The sequence below is a fragment of the Phoenix dactylifera genome, chromosome 18 (genome assembly GCF_051530095.1).
Source record: "Phoenix dactylifera cultivar Ajwa chromosome 18, Ajwa_hap1_PhDact_Kaust_v1.1, whole genome shotgun sequence".
NCBI classification, from domain to species: Eukaryota; Viridiplantae; Streptophyta; class Magnoliopsida; order Arecales; family Arecaceae; genus Phoenix; species Phoenix dactylifera.
Window position 1 is genome coordinate 14604460 of NC_143207.1, and position 20624 is coordinate 14625083.

Below are 20624 nucleotides of genomic sequence, written 5' to 3' on the forward strand. Positions count from 1 at the left end.
TTGAACTCATATTAGTATAGAGGAGATGAATAAGAAGATATTGAAAAGGATGAACTTGCTACCTTGCTTCTAGGATCCTAACATATCATTGTGGATATGTTACACAATCTCCTGATCTGTTCTGACACAAATTAGCACAAGTTGCACTAAAACAGAGGATCCTTTCTTTATAATAATGTGTTCGACCATATCGATCCTTGTGGATGTGATGTTTGTACAATAGAATAATATTTTAAGAAATAATTAATCAGATGGAAGTATGATGACATCTGCAAAGTAAATAGCTTGAACCTATGCCTAGGTTTTCGGTGAAATGCAATGCTTCACTTAATGTTCAAATAGATATTCATCTATTCTTTTAGTTATTTAATCTGAAAAATATAGGCATGAATTATTTCATTCTTACCTCAACAGGAGTTGCAAGCACTAAAAGATATTGGATTGCTTCCACAAAAATACCAGGCTTTGGTCTGACAAGTCCTACAGCACAAATTGCATGATCCTCACCACTGTATTCAGAGCACTGGCCATCCCTAACATAGACAAGACACTTTAAGTAAGAGATATTCTGATGATAAAGCACTTTTAGCATGAAATTCCTGGAATATAAGTCAGTGACCATGAACAAAGATACTGAGTCAAAAGGGTTAAACTATTTTACTGATGAAAATTTTAAATTGATAATGCAGTCTGTTTTTTAAGGAGATAAACTAAAAATGCAGTCAAAATTAAGAAGCAATGGGAATCTACAAGATGTAAATCTTTTCTATGGTTGTAAACTGCAAATCAGATTATAAAATATCTTTAAAAGTCTAGGTTCAAATTTTTTTAGTGAAATTTAATTTGAATGTTTGCAGTGGTGCTTTTCGAAAGGAAGTATCGCAATGAAGGAAATTCTCAAACTGCAGTAAAATTGAACATATAAAAGCTATCTGATTTATTATAAGAAAATGGTAGTCACTCTGGAATCTAGTTTGAAAATGAATTACAGAGTAGTTAATATGACAGGATAGGATTAGAATCCTTCATGATGTAACCTCACCAGCTATCAAAGCGCCAGAGAAACAAAGAATTGTCAACTGATGCCCAAGCACGGCGTATCTCTGGAAAAATTCCACATAATGCTGTTCCTTCACCACCGCCAGCATTGTATCTCTCAATTAGCACAGGAGGTAATTCCCGAGTCTCCGCAACTTCTAATAGAGGAGGCCACTACAGCACAATCATCAAACAATTATTAAAAATAAGTTACAAGAATATGGGGAAGGCTGTTTAGCATGGGAAAAAGCTGGCGAGCAACAAAGTACATATTATATACATATAAATTAAGAACAAAAATTTCCTACCTTTTAGGTCCAATTGAGCAGTTTCAAATTTCAAGAATGTAAATCAGGAGTCATAATGCAAGCAATCAAACCGTAAAAATAGACATTACTACCCCCCTCCCCACAAAAAAAAGGACCAAAAAGGCAATGAAGTAGAGGCACAATCTCCTCTGGTAATAATTCAACACAATGATGTATATTTACACTTCCTCTCAAAGAGCTGCCTGTGCTAAATTTAGTAGGATGTTTGCAACCTATGTTGTGTAATTATTCAAGGTCAATACAACAGGTAAAGGAAAATCAAGACCTGAGAGGTTGCTAATTATCATGATTGAATACTAAAATAACCAGGGATATGAACTATATGGAATAGAAGCCCAAGAGACAAGATAACCCATGTAACAACCCAGGACCTCACCCAAAATATCTAGCCGGAAGGTATTATTTGGGTTTCTTGATCCTCTATAAGTACCCAAAATCTACCCAGCGAATAACCGATGTGGGACTAAACACACGCCCGCACGAATCTTCACATACTCCCTTCGTTCAAGCCCTGACGTCCTCGTTAAGCTAAGGGTTCAAATCATTCAAATCTAATCACAAACACCACGATCGGCCTGTGGTCAGTCTCAATAGATCCGTGTTGCAGTGTCTCCTAGTCCACATAGGTTATAGGCCTCACCGCTCTGATACCATTTGTAACAACCCAGGACCTCACCCAAAATGGCTAGCCGGAAGGTATTATTTAGGTTCCTGGATCCTATATAGGTACCCAAGATCTACCCAGCAAATAACCGATGTGGGACTAAATACACGCCCCCATGGGTCCTCACAACCCAAAACCTGAAATGTCTGCAAATGCTTTCACCTCAAAAACATAAATTACACAGATTACATTTCTAGTCTTATATTTCAAACAGGTGAAGAATTTTCCAGATCCAAAGATCAATCATGTTAATTTTTTATATAATATGTGGTTATGATTCAGCTTTGGCATTATATTTGCAATTAAGGAACTCAATAAAACACTATCTGTATCATGTCCATTTATCAAACAGTTTTCACATAATCAACCTTGACAATGGCTTTAATAATTTGATTAATAAATAGATTTCTATGCAATCTTCAAAGTCTAACAGTTAGTACAATCTATCTAACAACAAACATGAAATGATGATAGAATACTTTCTTTGTTATTCTTGGAAGCAGTAGTGAAAGAAGAATAAGGTAGTGCACTAGCTGTTAGAATGATAGCTCAAGGACTTATGACAAAGAAGACTGCATGACTCACGAAAACACGGGAAGGGTGAAAACATAGATCTACGAAAGAGTTCTCTTGAAGCAGGATCCCTACGAGAACAAGAAAGAGTATGTGTAGCTGGGATAATTCTAAATGGTGCAAGCAACCCATGTTTAACCAAATAAGTTGGTCTAAGAGCTGATGTTTAACAATGGACAGCACCAACAACTGTCCAATATGATTAGTCTTATTAAAATATATGATTTGCAGCTTCTGTACCTGTACCTCCCACCAAACAAGATGTGCTACCATGCTCCAAATTCTGTAATCATCATTATCAGAGATTCTAAGGGGAGAATAATCTCTCTATACCTAATAACTAAGAAAGACCAAACATCTCTAGCATGCAAGACCACATACACCAAAAAAAATCATAATGTGGCTAAAGAAAAGAGCATATTTTTCTTCATTTTCATTTATCATCTGTTATAGGCCCATGCCCTGCTGTCGATATTGTCACAATCATGATTGAAATACCGCCACCAAGGGTGGTGCCGGTTTTTCCCAAGAACCATATGGTACCAATCCGTACCATCCGACTCTAAAGATGGTGGTGGGAATTGGTACCATATCAATACTCAACTTTGAGGCATTTTTGTTTCTTTTTGTTTTTTCCAATTTTCAGGGGTTCCAATATGCAATATGGATATTAAACCAATTTCTTTTTTTATGTGCAATATCAATATGAATTGAATTGAAGTTCATTTAATTGCCTATTTTATCAATCTAATTGGCATTTTTTTCTTATTACTATGAAAGTGAATTGTCTATAGCATAAGGAATAAAATTTGCTTCCCAATCCCTATCTCTCATGGCCAAAACTTATAAGTATTTAGATAGATGGATGCAAAGTTCTATGGATTTTCCAGTAAAATTGGCATTAGTTTTCACCGAACTTCCATATTTCTATGGTTGAATAATTTTAGCATGTTTCATCTCATTATTGAGTCAAACAATTCTATTTCCCAATTGATTTGTCTTTCACATTTCACTCTAGGTCAACCAACATGGCTCTTCATTTAAAAAAAAAATGCCATCCCAACCAACACGGGCTTGGTATCAGCCAAATCGGAGTTCGTACCAGCTCGTGCCGATAGAAACCAATTAGCACAATCAGTTCATCCCATTCTCATGCTTTGAAAAAAAAATAAAATAATTGTCATCATCAAGATTAGGATGGGCCAGTCAGTACCGATTGGGATGGCCAGTACATCTCGATTTTTCCTATTTCGGTGACCTAGCACCCATCCCAGTGTTGTTTTCATGATGGAATAGTATAGTATCGATAGTATCATCCCGTTTTGCTGATATTTAATCCATAGTCACAATTTAGAAATCATTTTTATACTAATCAAACAACTAAGATGTCGAATTTAAGCAATGCTTACTTTGTGTGGGTCCTTTCATTCTCTGGGGTCAAACAACTTCACCCTTTTCCCATTCCTCACCAACTAATCAACAACTCATACCCCACTCTTACTTTCCTCCATCACCCCATTGCGCAACCCAGCACCTAATTGCCCATTTAACTTCATGTCCCACTAAAACAACTACCCCATGTCCTCCCTCAATCCTTCCTACATCATGCTATTTTATCTCCATGGATGGGAAAGAGAAAACTGTCTTGCTGCCCCTGCTATCTCCATTCATACCCTTGTGATGAAGGGATTCAGGACCCTCTTAGGACATCTATAACTCATTTCACCCATTTTGTTTGCTGAAAACACGCCCATCTCTCCATCTCACTCTCCACAACCAAAGGTGAGCCCCCTCCATTATATATGTATGCATGTATGTAGACACACACATGCATGCATCATGGCCTGTGAAGCTAGGTTGAGGGCTTACGGTTAGGTTTCCGGACACTTCAATAAGAGAAAAATGAAGCAGTGATCGGAGAAGGGAGAGACATAATGGGTAATAAAAAGGAGGAGGTGGTGATAGGCAACTAGTGATTGGGATGGAAGACATCCATTTCAGGCGTTCACCATGGGGACCAACACACCAGAAAATGGTAGATTTCATCCCAAAAAACTTAATTTATACATATGCTTGACTAGTTGACTAGGTGACGAACCAATACACTTAGACCAATCAATTAGAACAGGTTAGTTAAAGGCGTTAATTGGTTTGGTGGTGCACCAAGTCCTCAATTGTATCCTTAGTGGCTTTCAAACGTACACAGAGATGGAAAGATGGAGAGCGAGAAAGAGAGGGGAAAAGCTAGGAAGCTGGGCAAAGGGGTCAGAGAGGTCGGGAGAAGAGAGGTACTATCCGCTCCACTTTCAAACAAGCATGATAACTTCTTCATGTGGCATCCAAGGTATGCAGAAACAGATCCATCCACTGATATGACACTTTGTCACAGATTTGATTGAATGGGGACTGCCTCTCGGTTCGTATTTATTTTTATGTCTTCGTGAATTATAATACACCCAACTTCCCCCATAGGCATCGAGTGGTCGCCAAGTTGCCTCCATACAACAAGCGCCTTCCAAAAACATTGAAAAGCTCAACCTTTGGAAGCGATTCGCCTATACAAGTGAAAACTAAACGGCAACCATATGATAACCGGAAAAGAAAACACCCCGACCACAGACCATCCGTTAAACCCCACGACTCTTAGGTGAGACTTTAATTTGACATGTCTACTTTCCCGAAAAACATTGCAGATTTTCTTTTTCATCATCTATATATAGTAAATTTTCAAGATTCTGAGTTTAGGTCCTATCAACTTCTTGGATTACTCTAGCAAAGAAAACATTTTGTTACTTTACAAGGGAAAAAATCCTCGATTGGGGAAATGATAAAGAAACGCTAATAGTGCGATGCTTCTGGATTTCTTTGTAATTGCGCAAGGAGGCGAGAAGAGAGTACCTCTTTGGGATGGGAAGAGTAGGGATGGGTGGCGAGTTTCGAAGCTTCGAGAGCCTCTCGCAGGTCGACCTGGCCGGCGGCTTCCTTCTCGATGCGCTCGCTCACAACGACGCCGGCGGAAGCCACGTCCAATCCGACGATCTCGTCCTCCCACGCCATTGATTTCCGTCGGGGAGAGAGAGAGAGAGAGAGAATGGTGGGGAAGAAGGAAGAAGGAAGAAGGAAGAAGGAAGAAGGAAGAAGGAAGAGCTTTGGGTGATCTATCGGGAGGGAAGAGAGCGGAAGAGAGAGAGGCGCGAAGAGGGTTTTCGAGGGGGTCTTGGCGGGATCAATTTGGATACGATTACGGGATTAGGGCACGACCCCAGGACTGGGTTTTGGAACCAACGACGGATATATTGTCCGTAATGCGGAGTGTTAATGTTAACTTGAATCGATCGTATTCATAGGTCACTTGGGTCACTTGGGTCACTTGGGTCAATTATACTTTTTCTAATTTTCTCATGGTGGATCATATAATTATTTATCAGTCCAATCACCCACTAGAGCCCTCCATTTGGAAAACATGGAGATGAATATCTTTTTACTTGTAGTACATATCAACCACTCACAACTTATCTATTGGACACTTAATCTCTCTCTCTCTCCTTTTCTAATTTTCTCAGGGTGGATCATATAATTATTTATAATATATTTATATGCATAAATTATATATATAATTTAAATATTGGAGAGTGATGAGGGGGCTTTTTGGAGGGATATTTCCAATTGCAATGAATCTTCTAATTGGAAATATGGCCAACTTTGGTTGCACTTCAGTTACCAAATGTAGTTCTAATTACAAGATTTGGACCATGCTTTTACACTCATAATTCAACTGTGACATCAACAATCGTAGCATGCCCAATTTCTAACAAATGAAGAGCCTAATGTAATCACTTTCTTAGAGTCTCAAAGTAAAAGTCTATTAGATGAGTTAATATTGCAAAATTTGTTGCATTAAGTAGATCTTCGAAAACCCTATGCATCTGATATTATAGAATAAAGTCCCTAAAAGCCTCTTTACTTAGGGTTTGAAACTATACGAGATGTAATTTTATAAGCAATTTTGACCCATTTAAGTCTTTGGTTCCACAAGCGATGCACCTGGTATATTTGGAAAGTTTGGCTGAGGCCTACGAGGGCCAGGCTTGGTAGGGGTAAGGTGGCTTCGGCCTCCTCCATTCAATTAAAAAAAAAATAGCCAACAGGACAGTATCTTAAAGATCCAAGATCCTTTGTGGTGTGCCATTCGCACAGTAAAATGTTAGTGTTATGCAGGACTTGATGGCCGCTATCAAAAAAATAAAAAAGGACGACCATATAATAATGTGCACCGTATTTGACATGTAAGGCCATTTTGGCCATCTATCTTTTGGTGGTGGCCACAAGTGATGCACTTTTACGGTGCAAACCGAGCACCACAAAAGATCTGTGCTCGTTATGAAAAGTATTGGAAAGTATCATGCAGAGCTGAGCAAGACTCGCTTCTTGGGGCAAGACCAATGAGCATTTGGGTGCACTTGCCACTCATAGTAGTTTACAAGCTTCTTCATTTTGTTGCCATCGAGCACAAAATCCCCCGGGCTCAGGCTCGGGTCCCATTGAAATCCATCCAGCTTACATCGGCAGTACAGGAGACCACATGATGCACCAAAGAAAAAAACTGGTGGGTTCAGTTTTCTTCTCTTGGGTACCCCCACCCCCTGGTTATCTTAAGGTGAACTTCGATGGTGGTATGGCGGAGGATGGCGCCTCTGGGGGCGTGGGTTTTGTTATCAGGGACCACCGGGGCACTTTTATTGCTGCTGGGGAACGGAGCACTCTCGGCGGTTCGGCGGTGGGAGCAGAGCTGTAGGCTGCTTGGGAGGGTGTTTGGTTTGCGAGACGAGTCCTGAGGGCTGAGAGACTCGTTCTCGAGGGTGACTGTTCTACGATGATTGACTGAATGCGTGGTGTGGACATATATGGTGATGACCACCCTCTTATACGGGATACTCGGAGTTTGGTGCAGGAGCTGATCTCCTGTCAGGTTGCCCATGCTTACCGAGAGGTGAACAGTGCAGCAGATTGGGTCGCCTCTTATGTTGCCCGGCACACTGGGGAGGTCTTTTGGTCTAGTTTAGATGGCGTTCCACACGCCTTATTTTGTTTACTTTTCTTTGATATGTCTGGCTGTACTCACGTTAGAGGTATATGAATGAAATACCGTTTTGATCAAAAAAAAAAAAAAAAGAAAAGAAAAAAACTGGTGAGGCTCACCAAGACATAACCAAGGGAAAATTTCTTGAATGTCAGGGCAACTAGCATGTTGATGAAGATCCATTGAGACAGCAAGGATCATCAACAGTTCCATTCCACTTCTAACCAAGAAGATGTCCCTTTCTGAGAAATTTCATGCTATAAACAACTGGAGTGAAGCCAGCAAAGTATGAATGATTAAAGCTGGTACAGGAAAAGTTGCAGAATGAAAATCTTTCTGATCTTCACTTGGGGACGACAGAAAAAGCAAAAGCTGTTACAAGATCGATACTTGTCAATGTAAAACCAAACCACATTTATACAAGACTTGATCTTCGAATCAAGCCAACTGCACCAAACATTCATCCGCATTTCGAAGGAAAGTATCAGCTCACCATGCCAATAGAATATGAAGTCCCAACGAGTCAATTTTTCGCATCAATGACTTCATCTACAAAGAACTGCACCTCTTCATTCTTTTTGCATTCTTATATACAGACAAGGAGAAAGAGATCATGTTGATTCTAGTTCTTCAGAGAATATCATTGCCCTTGAGAATGTTGTACTTGCAAAGAGGGCAGGTTGCATTCATCCGGAGCCATTTCACAATGCATGCGGAGTGGAAATGATGGTTGCATGGAAGTGCATGGAGTTCGGTTCCATCTTCATATGGCGTCAGACAAATACAACACTCCTGAAAAGGAGGGGAAAGGTCAGATACAGCAAAAATCTACCTGAAATCACACTGTTTTGAGTATATCAGAGAATAATAGGACAGCCCATCCTCCAGAAGGACTGCAACATTCTGCACCAGACCGGTGATAGTGATCCAAACCCATTCAAGTAAAGCTATATTGCAATTAGTAGAATTTGGGCACACAAGCTGATAGGATTTATGGTCCACACATGATTATCTGTCAGACGTAAGCCCTAACAGCTCCTGTAGTGCACAAGATGCAATTATAGATGCACGAGGAAACGGGGTAGCAAGTTAATGCAAAGTCCAAGATGCTACCAAATATGCTCCAATACAAGAAAAATTGTCTGAAGGGGACAAGATTCAGAATGTTTTGTAGTACACACAGTCGACTGAAAATGCAGGTTAGTAAAATAAAAACTGCCGCACATGATCAGTATAAGAAACTCAAACATGAAATGCAATTTGTGGCATATAATCAATATTCAAATAATGGTAACAATCCAGAAGTTTACTGAATGGACATAAATACTCTGGTTTAGTTACAAGAAAACTGTAGAAGTGTAGATTCACAAATAATCAGTTAAGATACCTTGAATGATAAGTCATAATTGACAAGACAAACAAGCTTTAGGGCCAATTCACAACTATTAGTGTTCTCAATCAAACATTTAAGTAGCAGTGCCAAGTGGTCCACACCATCCATACCGCATCACACTAGTAAAGTACTGCTAAATATATTGCACACCACCTTGTTTTCACTGTGACAGCACTGAGAGGCATATTGTTTTCACAAACTACTATACCATACCAACAAGGTACTGCACGGGTATGGATACTTCAATTCTTTCTTTATTGCACATTCTCCCTTGAGAAATAGAGAAAGTGCTGCTTCTTTAGAAACCTTCCCCTGCCCCACAAAAAGAAGTCACTCTGACAGATCATCTTCTTAGTCACTTATTTCAGAATTTTAATATTTCATACAAACAAAAAAAAAACAAATCCAAAAGTTGGAAGAAAAGATTGGGATTAAGTGCCCTGTATTTCCAATCTAATCTATGCCTACACGATCAACCTCTGATTGTCAACTTCTGAGAGAATGAATAAGAAATGTTTAATTGGCAAAATGGGAATTAAGTGACCTGACATAAAAATTCATTGAAGTCCATCATTATCTACATTTGCACCATCACTAATTCGATAGATTTTAAAGTGAAACTATAAGCCCTGGACAAAGTTCAAGAGGAAACTTGAGATTTAATACTAGTAGGATCAAGATCACATACAGCTAAATCCCTAATAAGACAGCACCTTCACTAGCCAGAATGAACATTTTACAAGATGATCCTGCTAGACATAATGCCAATCATATTGGACTTCAGCACTTTCCTGTCACAAGCTCTTATATCAAGCTTGATCTTAATTGACCTTAATTGGTGTTTTTCAGCCTCTGAAAGAGAGGAATGCCTGAATTCTAGATTAAAGTTACAAAGTTAATCACATGATTTACAAACTAAAATGGTTAAACAAAGGCTGGGTTGACTGCCCAAGCCCATATAGTCTAAGACAGACCCAGGCCTAACCCCACCAGACACCATGTTGAACCTACCAGAACTTGGCTCCTTGCCGCCACAAGCTCTCAGACGAAGTCTGACCTTCATTGGTGTTTTGCAGCCTTCGAAAATGAAATCCTTGACTACAGGTTTAAAGTTGTAAAGACAATTAAACTTCATCAGAGTCACTCGAGTTAGCTAATAGAAATGCACAATTAAAACTAAGAATCTCTATTAGTTCATGCTAGATTAACTAATATCTCATACACAAATATGTCAAAATTTAAAGATTCGACATTCTCTGTTTTATGAATCAGATATGGAAAACTTGATGGACCCAACTATAAACCTCATCTAACCTGAACCAAATTGAATATGAATATTGGCTGAGGTCTGGGTGCTTAATTTAACAAATTGAATTATTGGATCTTTTTCATCTGGTAGCACAGCTTGATGAAAGCAGCAAATGTGACAGACCCATCCAAACTCTTAACCTGGATACAAAATGTCAAAGTCCAAGTTATGCCTGTACTAATCCCAACCTAGCCTCTTTCTAGCCTAATCTTGGTACTCATTTGCTATATTAAGATCTGCAAAATCCATGTGTATGTTCTTCTACTTCAATATTTTTACATTAATTGATTATCTATACAGAAAACCTACATGGTTAACAACTTCATGTTTCTTGCATTAAAACAATCATTATTACCTGTGATGGCCATTATTTAATTCTAGCTAATGGGTGTGATTTTATTCACTATTTTAAGAGTTTGAATGATTTAGTTGTTCAAGGATGATGTGTAGATTTTTAAGTGATTCTCTAATTATTCCACCACTAGATCGAGCAAGAAAAAAGCCATCATGGCGAACTTAGTTTTCATTACTCCTATTACTCATGTCAATCTTTGTTTAGCATTTGGTAGGCTTGCAAGGATACCATCTTTACTTACGAGATGATTAGAAACATAATCTCTACATACTTTGATTACATTTTTACAGGTTTTGTTCCTTAAAGAGCGAAGCAAGAAACCTCATCCATCTTCATCATTTGCTTGATTACTTAAACCTAGTGGAAGAAAGCATGTACAGACTTAAAATTCGAAGAAACCCAATGAAATTAATTTTTTGTACTGGCAATGTAAAATGCAATGCTAAGATGGGTAGTGCCTGTTTTGACCTCCTCTAACCCTAGTTTGGGTAAAACCATTCAGCTAAACAAGATGAACAAAATAATAGATGACAATCAGTTAGAATTTAAGTTGAAAAATAGGAAAAAGATCTATAAGTAATTGTAAATATGATTCAATTAGGTGAGTCTCATCACAACTAAATCTAGCTTTATGGAAATTCTCTGTTTTACGCAAGTAACACACAGGTATGGATTTCATATATGCTATGGTACCTTATGAAGACACATACATTAATTTCAAGTCTAAGTAAATAGTAACATAATTGGCACAAATAATAAAATCACTTAATTAATCATTTAACCTTGTATCTGCATTTCCTTATTGAGGATGTTCTTAATAATTTGACTTTTCCTAGTTTTGTAACTTTAGCACTTTAAGGTACGGATAATTTCATATGATACAATGGAAAGCAAAATAAGATACCATGATGATGCGCACCAAAATGATCCAGAAACAAAAGGCTAGACCTTGCATATGAGGCTGAGTGCTGAGGAATTATCCCCTTCTCTCATGAAAATAGTTAAAAATGGAGATGCATTAAGCAGCAATCAAGAGGCTAATTTTCAAGCATCCTGTTCATGTCCTTTTCTAGGAAAGGTAGCTGAAAATAAAATTACAAGCCCCTGAGACCTTAGAATTTTTAATTGATGAGCATGTTGGCCAGTTATTGGTTTGCAGTTGCCTGATAAAAGAACAGAACATGCTTTAAAAAAAAGGAAGGAAAACTTTAAACATCGCTGACAATATCAAACTGTAAACCCTCTTGTTAGCTCAATAGCTTCCCAAGCATATAAAAATTTCTTTTATATTATGTTCAGGTAGAAAAATTGCAGGTTTCCCTCTTGTTCTGGAAAAACATGACCTTGCGGAAAGCAAACACACCCAACTATAGTAAACACATCATTACTTTTTGAACATCTTATCACTCACCTTTTGGTAAACTTATTGGTTGAACATCTATCCTGCAGGATAGACACTAGAGTATGGCGCTAGCAGGTTAGTAGATACCCATTGTACAGAGATTGATGACTACTGATCCATTTATGTCTTCAAGACTTATCCATCTGGGTTTTTTCTTCTTTTAAGTGGCTAGTCTCCTCTATGTTTGTATGAGTTTCCATTTTTCAGCAGCAGATATTAATTCTTTGCCCATTGTCTTCTATCCTGTTATTGAATGGGATGGTTCCTGTTCCTTGAAAATAGCTCTTAATTTCTGGCCCCTTTTTACATTTTTTCTTAAGCAGTTTGTCTGTTGTGGACAGTAACTAGTAGGGCTCACTGATCCCCATCTTCTAGTGTTCTACACCTTAATCTTATGGAAAATAAAGGTAGTCTGATGTCAACTTGTAAATATAGACTCTGCACTATGACCCAAATGTTCAATTTCAAATCAACTAACTCAAATTAATGTTTCATTATTATGTTGAAAGGATTTCCTCAAAATAGGAAAGATGGAGACAGCATAAGCAGCGAACACCACCATGATGCAAATGATGTAACCATTGAAAAAAGCCAAAAAGGAAGAAAGCTAATCACAGGACATTCAGCAGGCTATGTATCTAAATATAGTATAAAGAGTATCTGTGCAGCCAGCTAAACATGGATACTTAGCAAAGACTGACAAATAATGATGCTAAGTGTATCGATTTACTAGGATTCTAATGTGAAGAAATTGAAGAGGAAAATACGAAATTAAGGTCAATATAAGTAGAGGATACTTTACATAAAACTGATGCAGGCAAGGCTTGAAGGTCATGTGCTCAATTATAGGAATACCTCGAGTGATCTAGTAAATAACTACAACATCATCTTTAGAACTTATTTTATAAATAAGAAATTTTTCATATAACCCCCTCATGCTTTTAGGACTTTTGGAAACTCCTTACCTTTTCCTCTCCTACAAATCAGCCTCGCAATTAGTCATGGGATTATTATTTTTTACTCTACTTTATCATCCATCACAACTAATGACTGAAAACATCCAGTTGCCATGTGATTCCTGATTTTGCCCTCTGATTTTGCAACAATAGTAGACCCTGACTTCTCTCAACACACCCAACCTCACTTCTTTTGTCTAACTGAAAGAGACAGCACCAAAACTTAGAGATCCCACCCATTCCCTAACCCTTCTTAGCTCATTCTCATATCCCTATTCTGCACGTGTCTACATAATCAGAGAGAGAGAGAAAAGGGTACAGGAGCTGGATTGATCAAAAAAGCTCTAGACTTTTTACCCCTTTCTTTCCGCCACCCTTTTTCACTCTAAGTACATCAGGCCATCAACTATCATGATGAACTCTTCCAGTAGCACCAAAACTGCTTCATCGACTGATCTCTTTACTGACTTCATCTTTCCATAGTGGTGGAAGCAATCATGTATACAACAAAAATATGAACTTGAGGTTACTTCAATTTCTTTTAGAGCTAAGCTCTGATCCTTCTTATAAACGTGACACCTTAATTATGCAGTTGAAGTTGAGTTTCAAGTTCAACATGGTAGATATCAATTCATATCATTGATCAATGGTAACCATACATGCTGGTATATAGAAGGGAGAGATAATGAAAGCTTGCCAGGTTAATATAAAACAGTTCTCATCTAGGACATGGGATTGGAAGGGAAAAGCATGAAACTGCAAAAGACTAAATAAAACATTGAAACAATCTATAGGATCTTGGGCAGTTCATTCTTTGAACTATATCTTCAACAGCATGTCCATGCCTTTGATTAATACCCTTTCCCTTTATTCTAAAATAAAAAAGAAAAATAAAAATGAAGAAGCAATGCCTTTTTTCCTACCAATCTCCTTTCTTCTGATCTGCATATATGACCTCGGATTATGGTTTCAGTCACAGAGTAGGTAAGGAGGGGAAGGGAAGGGGGGAGGGAAGAAGTGGGATGATTTGGTCCCCTCACCAATTGGTTAGAGCAAAGAAGAGCAGGTAGGAGAAAATGCAGAGCATAAGTTGTGGCAAAATCATTATAGTAGGAAAGCAGTCCTTAACCAGTAATTGGGTGGATTCTGTTAATGAGTTATCACTGAAGCATTTCGTTGGAGATGACATAATAGGGAGTTTATAGTAAATCATGAAAGCATAGGGTTTATATGAGAAATCCCATGTCAACACAATAAGATGCAAAGCATAGGAATGACCAACCTTGTCAATGTCTTGTCCATGTCTAGGTTAAAAACCTAACACTATGTTTTTCAAAGTTTGGAAAATATATAAAAGTTTAAAGATGCTGCCAACATCAGCCTTTGTACCATAAGTAACAAATTGAGCTTCAAGAACATATTAAACAAATGCATGCTTCTTTTTATGTTCCTGAGACGTGGTAGATGGTATCTGGTATCACCTCAATTGCCCAGTAGGAAAAAGTGGCTCATGTTGTAGTGATTGTTAAGCTTCAATACCAAGAAATACTTTTAAAGGTCTTCAAATGAGGTACAAACAAGAAATATCATGAGAGATATGAATCCTTACCGCATCCTCACGTAATAAAACACGTTCACTTGTTGAAATTCCACTGTTATTTACAATGGGAACCATCAATCCTTCTTCAGTTGTCTTTTGCCCATTGTCAAAAGGCTCAGCATATCTGTATCTCGGAAGAATGCTAATATCTGCATCCGATGCACCTTCCTGTTGATTCACAAAAAAATGAATGAAAATAAGTAGCCATAGTGAGCTCTTTTGAATCACTTATTTCTTGGTTGACTATCGAATCCTCCCACTCTTCTTACCTGGCCTGCCACAGCATAAAGAATTGCAATAATGCAAGGCAAGCAACAGCAAAGTGCAATCCCAATAATGCAGGCCAAAGCCACACAAAAGATCGCAAAGAAGACATCAAATGCTAGGAAAACTACAGTCAACCTGTGAAAGTCATGATGAAGAAAGATACAATGTTAGAAAGTAATTGCATATACAAAGAAACTAATTGTTTTTGACAGGCGATCAGACCCTATTGACCACATTCAAAAGCCAGAAAATTCATTGACTAAAACTGAAGGGGAAGGGGGAAGACGGAAAAGAGGAAGGAGAAGTGAAAGTGATTGACTGGTGGTATTGAGTTGCCTTTTTATTATATGTGAAAGATTAAAAATCTTCAAGTCAATCAAAATGAATTATTATAGGAGGTATTGCGAGCAAAGTGGATATAACTTATTTCAACAGATGGAAATTTAATACATGTCATCTACATGCCGACATCCAAGATTCATCATAAATTGAAAGAGAGAAAATATGTTGGATCTTTGTTTTCAGAAAGTCATCAAAAATGTGACCCCCATAAAGGTCATTCTGAGAAAAGAATGAAAAAAATGGTCCTTATCATATAAAAAGTTCAAAACATATCTTAACTAGCATCTCAAATAAAATTTGTAAGAGTCACTGAGAAACTTTAAACCTTTAAGAAACCTAGAGCACTATAGGCAAAGGTTCAATATTTATGATGGAATAAACTATAATCAGCAGTGTAAAACAATTTTGAGCACATGGTCTTTCAATAATAGCTGCCAGGAGGTGTCAATTTCTTCAGTCACCAGGCCGTAGGGCTCAGGACCAGGGTCCTAGCAGCTCTCAATTAACATCCTAAAAGCTTAAAACATTGATGGTAATCGGTGCATCTGCCAGACTATATAATCTATACCCCTACTTGGTATCTTCAAAAAGAAAACAAGAAGTATTTTTCAAGACAAACATTAAGCTTACCAGTAAAGCCTTGGAGCATTTTGTGAGAGAGTTTCACCACCAGAAATCACCCAATAGAAGCCAACAATCCACCACAGAAAGGATGCCATGGTATTGAGAGATTCACATCGTTTTGCAGCACTAGCACCAATCACCGTCGCACATTAGAATCGTAATTTCTAAAATGCAAAGAACCAGTACATATTTTAAGCACGTGAAACCTAAAATGTTTTGCCCAACCAAGAGGGGCAAATGAAATGAGAATAGGTGACTGAGATTACAAAGAGGTACATCATTCTCTTCCAAGGGAAAGAACTAAACGGATCATGAAATTACAACATCATACATATTAACATTTTCTTTTACTCCTCAGATTATAACATGGACAGTGTTAAGTTTATCAAGTGAAAACACATATTGCAGCATATCAATAGTTAATGGACACACTTTAGATTCCTTAATTTCATTCTTAGGAAAGAGTCTATGCAATAACTGTTCGCCAGAATGGAATGAAGCGTTCAAGGAGTTCAAGTTTTGAGTCTGTTTCCTTAAAAGAAAAGTTCCAGTGAGTTCATAGGTTAACTTTTTTTTATTATGTAAAATTTTAGCATTATGTTATAATTTTATAAAATTTTCATATTTTTAATAGTAGTGGTGGAAATAGAAATAGTTCAAATGCTTTAGCTTTGTTTAATGTTTTGGTCTGGCTAGTGGATGCCCATATATTAGAAGAATATCTTTATAAAAATATGTTTTTCAAGAGTTCATTAATAGATGCCCTTAGATCATAGACATCATCAATCAATTTTTCTTAAATAGATCACATGCACCAGTAATATTTCTCCAAACCCAAAGTTCCATCATACAACTAACCACTGAAATAGAACCAAATGCCCACAATACGATACATCTTTGTTCGAACTTGACGTCCTTAGTGTGATTGATCTACCCTTTGCTAAGCCTCAAGTACCCATTTTCTCATAAAGGAAGCTTTTTCTGTTTCGACAAACCAGAAGCAGGATCCCTGCATTTGTAATATCAGGAAACTTGTAGTTAGGTTGCACAGCATCTTTGTAATATCTCAAGAAACTCACTCCCACATGAGCTTCTCAAGTGTTTCCTATTTATTTTTTCCTTAAGAGATCCCCTTACCTGCATCCGCACCAACTCTGCTCCCACACCTGCTTCAGCTTCAGGTACTAAGATTTGGATAAACTCATTGTAAAATACTAATCAACAGAAAAGAGCAGAAAAACGGGGACATAAAATATTCAGTCATTTGAGATCAACCTTCTGCACGGCCATCTCAGCAAGCTCTGAACAAGAGCAATCTAACAGGCATAATTAGACACAATTTAACCGAAGATTAGACAGCATTTCAGGTTGAAGTATATTGCAAGCATATAATAAGTTTTGGAGGCATTATTTTCTGATCAAAATTTAATGTACATTCAGTCAACTACTGCTAGTTTCAAGATTTTTCTAGGTTCTTCTAGTCATACTTATAGATCATAGACAAATCTCGAGCTTTCGGCAGAAATTCTATTATACAGACTTGAGTGGTTTAAGGAAACTCCCCTGACATGCTAAGTGGCCTCCATATTATCTTTTTGCCCTTTCATTCATTCTTACCTCTGCATATTCCTCTCGTACATTTATCATAATCCCCCAACATTTGGACCATGGAAATGGATCCAATTTGTGAAAGTATATCAGAAATCCCAAAACATATAATCTCCATAATATTGATGCGAAATAAAAATATTACTTTATGAGATAGCACTATAAGGAAACTCAAACTCCAATTCATAACTGGTACACTTTCATCGAATAAGACACTGTCCCTTAATTGGGCACAGGTTGCAGTCCTTGAATCCAAATATAGATATTTCTCTCCTATGCCACCTAACATTCTATCCTAACAAAATTGTTCTCTTCCTCAATAAGAAACTCAAGGGCAACTACACATAAGTCCCGTTCTTTCTAATATCAAGCACTTGACTGTTGAGCTGCTGAAGAACTCCTTACATACTCCTATCAAAAACCTCCCCATTAGTGCATCATAGTTCATCAAACCATCTCCCCCAAATTTCTAACCCTAAAAACCCAATCCCTACTAAGGAATTTGCTTATTCAAAATTCTAATGCCACGCTTTCATATCATCATGCTTCCCTCTCTCCTACAAACTCACATATTCCTCATGGCTCCAGACTGTTAGCAGAACAATATCATTTAAAAACTAATAAATAAACAGCACAGGAGAGCACAAAATTCAAACTCTCCTCCCCATTTAAGCCCTTTCTTACTTTGGAATAGGTTAGGGCGGAACACTAGAATCTAACAACATAGCTCTTTATCTCAATAAAAAAATGGAAAACAAAAAACTCAAGAGAAATCACTCAGACTTTCACATAAATCAAGCAAACCTAGGCACTTTGAGCTAACAATAATTATCATATAATTGAACTTTAAAACAAAACCCAATAAACCCTAACCCTAAGTATAAAGAACAAAATGAAAAGAAACCCAACTTTCATGAAAATTCATCAAATTTTGGTGAAATATCGAACCTCACATACCTGGACTGCTGACCTCTCCCCGCTCCGCCCTCCTCCCCATCCTCCTCGCTGTCGCCGGCATCGGAGTCCGACCGCGCCCTCTCCCCGCCGCTGCCGCCGGCCCCTTCCTCCAACCTGCGCGGCCGTGCCCTCCGCCGCCGGTACTCCGCCCAGACCAGCGCCACGTGGACAACGCACTGGACCGCGTACCCGGCGATCCAGACCCGGACCGGCGTGTTGGGCCGCTCGCTGGTTGTGGCCCCCAGCACAGCGACGGACACCGCGGCGAAGGCCAGGTTCCAGGCGATGTCGAGCGCCACCACCGGCCGGGAGTAGGCCCAGTCGGCGCGCCGCTCCTCCAGCTGCCGCGCCGCCGTCTCGCGCACCAGCATCGACGGGCCCCGCCGGCCCGCCGCCCGGCCCAAGATGGCCGCCACCCGGCTCGGCCTAGCCGTCTGGGCCGGCGCTCGGGCCGGCCCGAGCAGTGGCTCCGGGGAGACCGTCGCGGTCGAAGCCCCTTCTTCCATTCCCCTCCCCCTCTCTCTCCTCTCTCGGGACTTTCCTTCTTTGCCTCACTAATAATAAGCATAAAAGCGTGACATTCCTAACCGAAAGAACAGAACCAAACCCATAAAACGAAGTCTTATCTTTCCATATATATATATATATAGGATTCTTTCCTCTCTTTTTTTTGTTGGTGAGAGGAGAGCTCTGGAACTTGCCTCTCTGGTTTTTCCCTTGGCTTTCTGGTGGCATGTGGGAAGAACGGTAGCTGGGAATTGGGTTAGAGAGTGATCAGATTTTCGTTTGAGATTGGGTTAGAGTTTGCTGTTACTAAGATATTCGACCAATGGAACTGTTGAATTGGGCTACTCTTGGGCCCACATGAACTAAGATATTCCAGCTGGAGATAAGTAGTGAGTGGAAGAAGCTGTTTGCTGCATATAAGAGGTTGGGGATCTAGGTCCGTTGACATAAATAATAATAATGTTTTTTTTTTTCTCTTCTGATTGGTAGGTGATGTATAAATGTATTAACTACTAGCTTACACTTGTCAGGCTCCGACCGCTCGGTAGGCGTTAACGAGGCCGGCGGGTATCGAGACTTCCGGAGCGCCAGGGGCCAAGAAAACCTCGGCTACTGCAAGGACCGTTGGAAAGCTCGTTAAGCCAGCCAAAGCGGTTGCCCCATCGATAAAAAAAAGGTCAGCCGGGTGTTTGCTAGTAGTCCTGTTCATGGGCCGGGCCATCCGGGTTACAGACCCAGGCTCGGCCCGGCCTGGCCTTCGGGCCTCCCTACCATGCCCACAAGGCCACGCCCAACCCTTTATGAGGCTTCAGGCTTTAGGTTGACTATCGGCTTCCTGACTTTTTTTTTTTAGTTTCTAAAAATGTTTGGAAAGATGCTAAATTTGAATAATTAAATCTTGCTAACAACCTACAAGACGTTTGTTGATGCCCAGATCCTGCTCGACGATGGTGGATCTCACTAAAGATCTGAAGATGAGGAGAGCACTGATCGATCTGTTGTAGTGGAGGGCGTTGATCGGTCCGCTGTGGTGGAAGACAAAATATCGATCTGTTGTAGAGAGTTGCAGATGCACATATGAAGAAAAGAAAAGCTCGTTGGATTTGCTCCAATCGGACCCTCCGATGCTTAAGCTAGATAGATGATGGGAACAATGGGAGAAAGAAAGGAGAAGATCCATACATGAAACTAGATTGGGTCGAGGCCGGGCATGCTCCAGTCCAACCTGTCCCTTTTGCAGCACTATTGTTAGGCTAGCCAATATGATTGCCCCATCTAACAAGTCAGTCAGGTGTTTACTATTAGAACTATTCATAGGTTGGGCTGGTCTGGGTTTAGGTCAGACTTTGCTTAAAAGTCAAAACAATTTACTTAGATTCAAGCTCAACCCAGCCTGACCTTCAAGCATCCCTTCCAAGCCTAAGCCTAGTCTTTAATTATGTTTTGGGCTTTAGACCAAGTCTGGGGCTTGCTGACCTTTTTTTTTCTTTTTTTTAGTACTAAAAATTTAAAAATACGTAAAATACAAATTTGAATAATTAAATTTTAGCAACAACTTAAAACATGTCTATTATCCCATTATATTCATATATCAATAATAACTATCAATGAAGTCTATAA

General features: G+C 38.9%; 2 protein-coding genes across 5 annotated transcripts in view; both read right to left on the reverse strand.

Annotated features, from left to right (window-relative positions):
* Positions 1–5893, reverse strand: part of LOC103706809 (nuclear pore complex protein NUP155-like) — a 30849-nt gene extending 24956 nt beyond the window's left edge. The window contains exons 1-3 of one of the 2 annotated variants that reach the window (XM_008791057.5): positions 5503–5893; positions 1043–1212; positions 407–533 (exon numbers count right to left, since the gene is read on the reverse strand). In XM_008791057.5, coding sequence (XP_008789279.2) covers positions 407–533; positions 1043–1212; positions 5503–5661 — 456 coding nt within the window. In that variant the 5' untranslated portion in view covers positions 5662–5893. The remainder of the gene's footprint in view (positions 1–406; positions 534–1042; positions 1213–5502) is intronic. The other variant, XM_017842706.5, reaches the window with a different exon arrangement.
* A 2030-nt stretch (positions 5894–7923) lies between these two features.
* LOC103706808 (E3 ubiquitin protein ligase RIE1) lies at positions 7924–19627 on the reverse strand. 3 transcript variants are annotated; one of them, XM_008791055.6, is made up of 5 exons: positions 18489–19442; positions 15939–16058; positions 14969–15101; positions 14709–14867; positions 7924–8476 (listed from the first exon to the last, which is right to left on the reverse strand). In XM_008791055.6, exons 1-5 carry the CDS (start codon positions 19001–19003, stop codon positions 8315–8317), a joined length of 1089 nt encoding a protein of 362 aa, XP_008789277.1. In that variant the 5' UTR covers positions 19004–19442; the 3' UTR covers positions 7924–8314. The 3 variants fall into 3 exon arrangements, with proteins under 3 accessions (XP_008789277.1, XP_008789278.1, XP_038987386.1); XM_008791056.6 differs by having other exon boundaries at positions 18498–19439; XM_039131458.3 differs by lacking the exon at positions 7924–8476 and adding an exon at positions 8483–10175 and having other exon boundaries at positions 18489–19627.
* Positions 19628–20624: the final 997 nt, after the last annotated feature.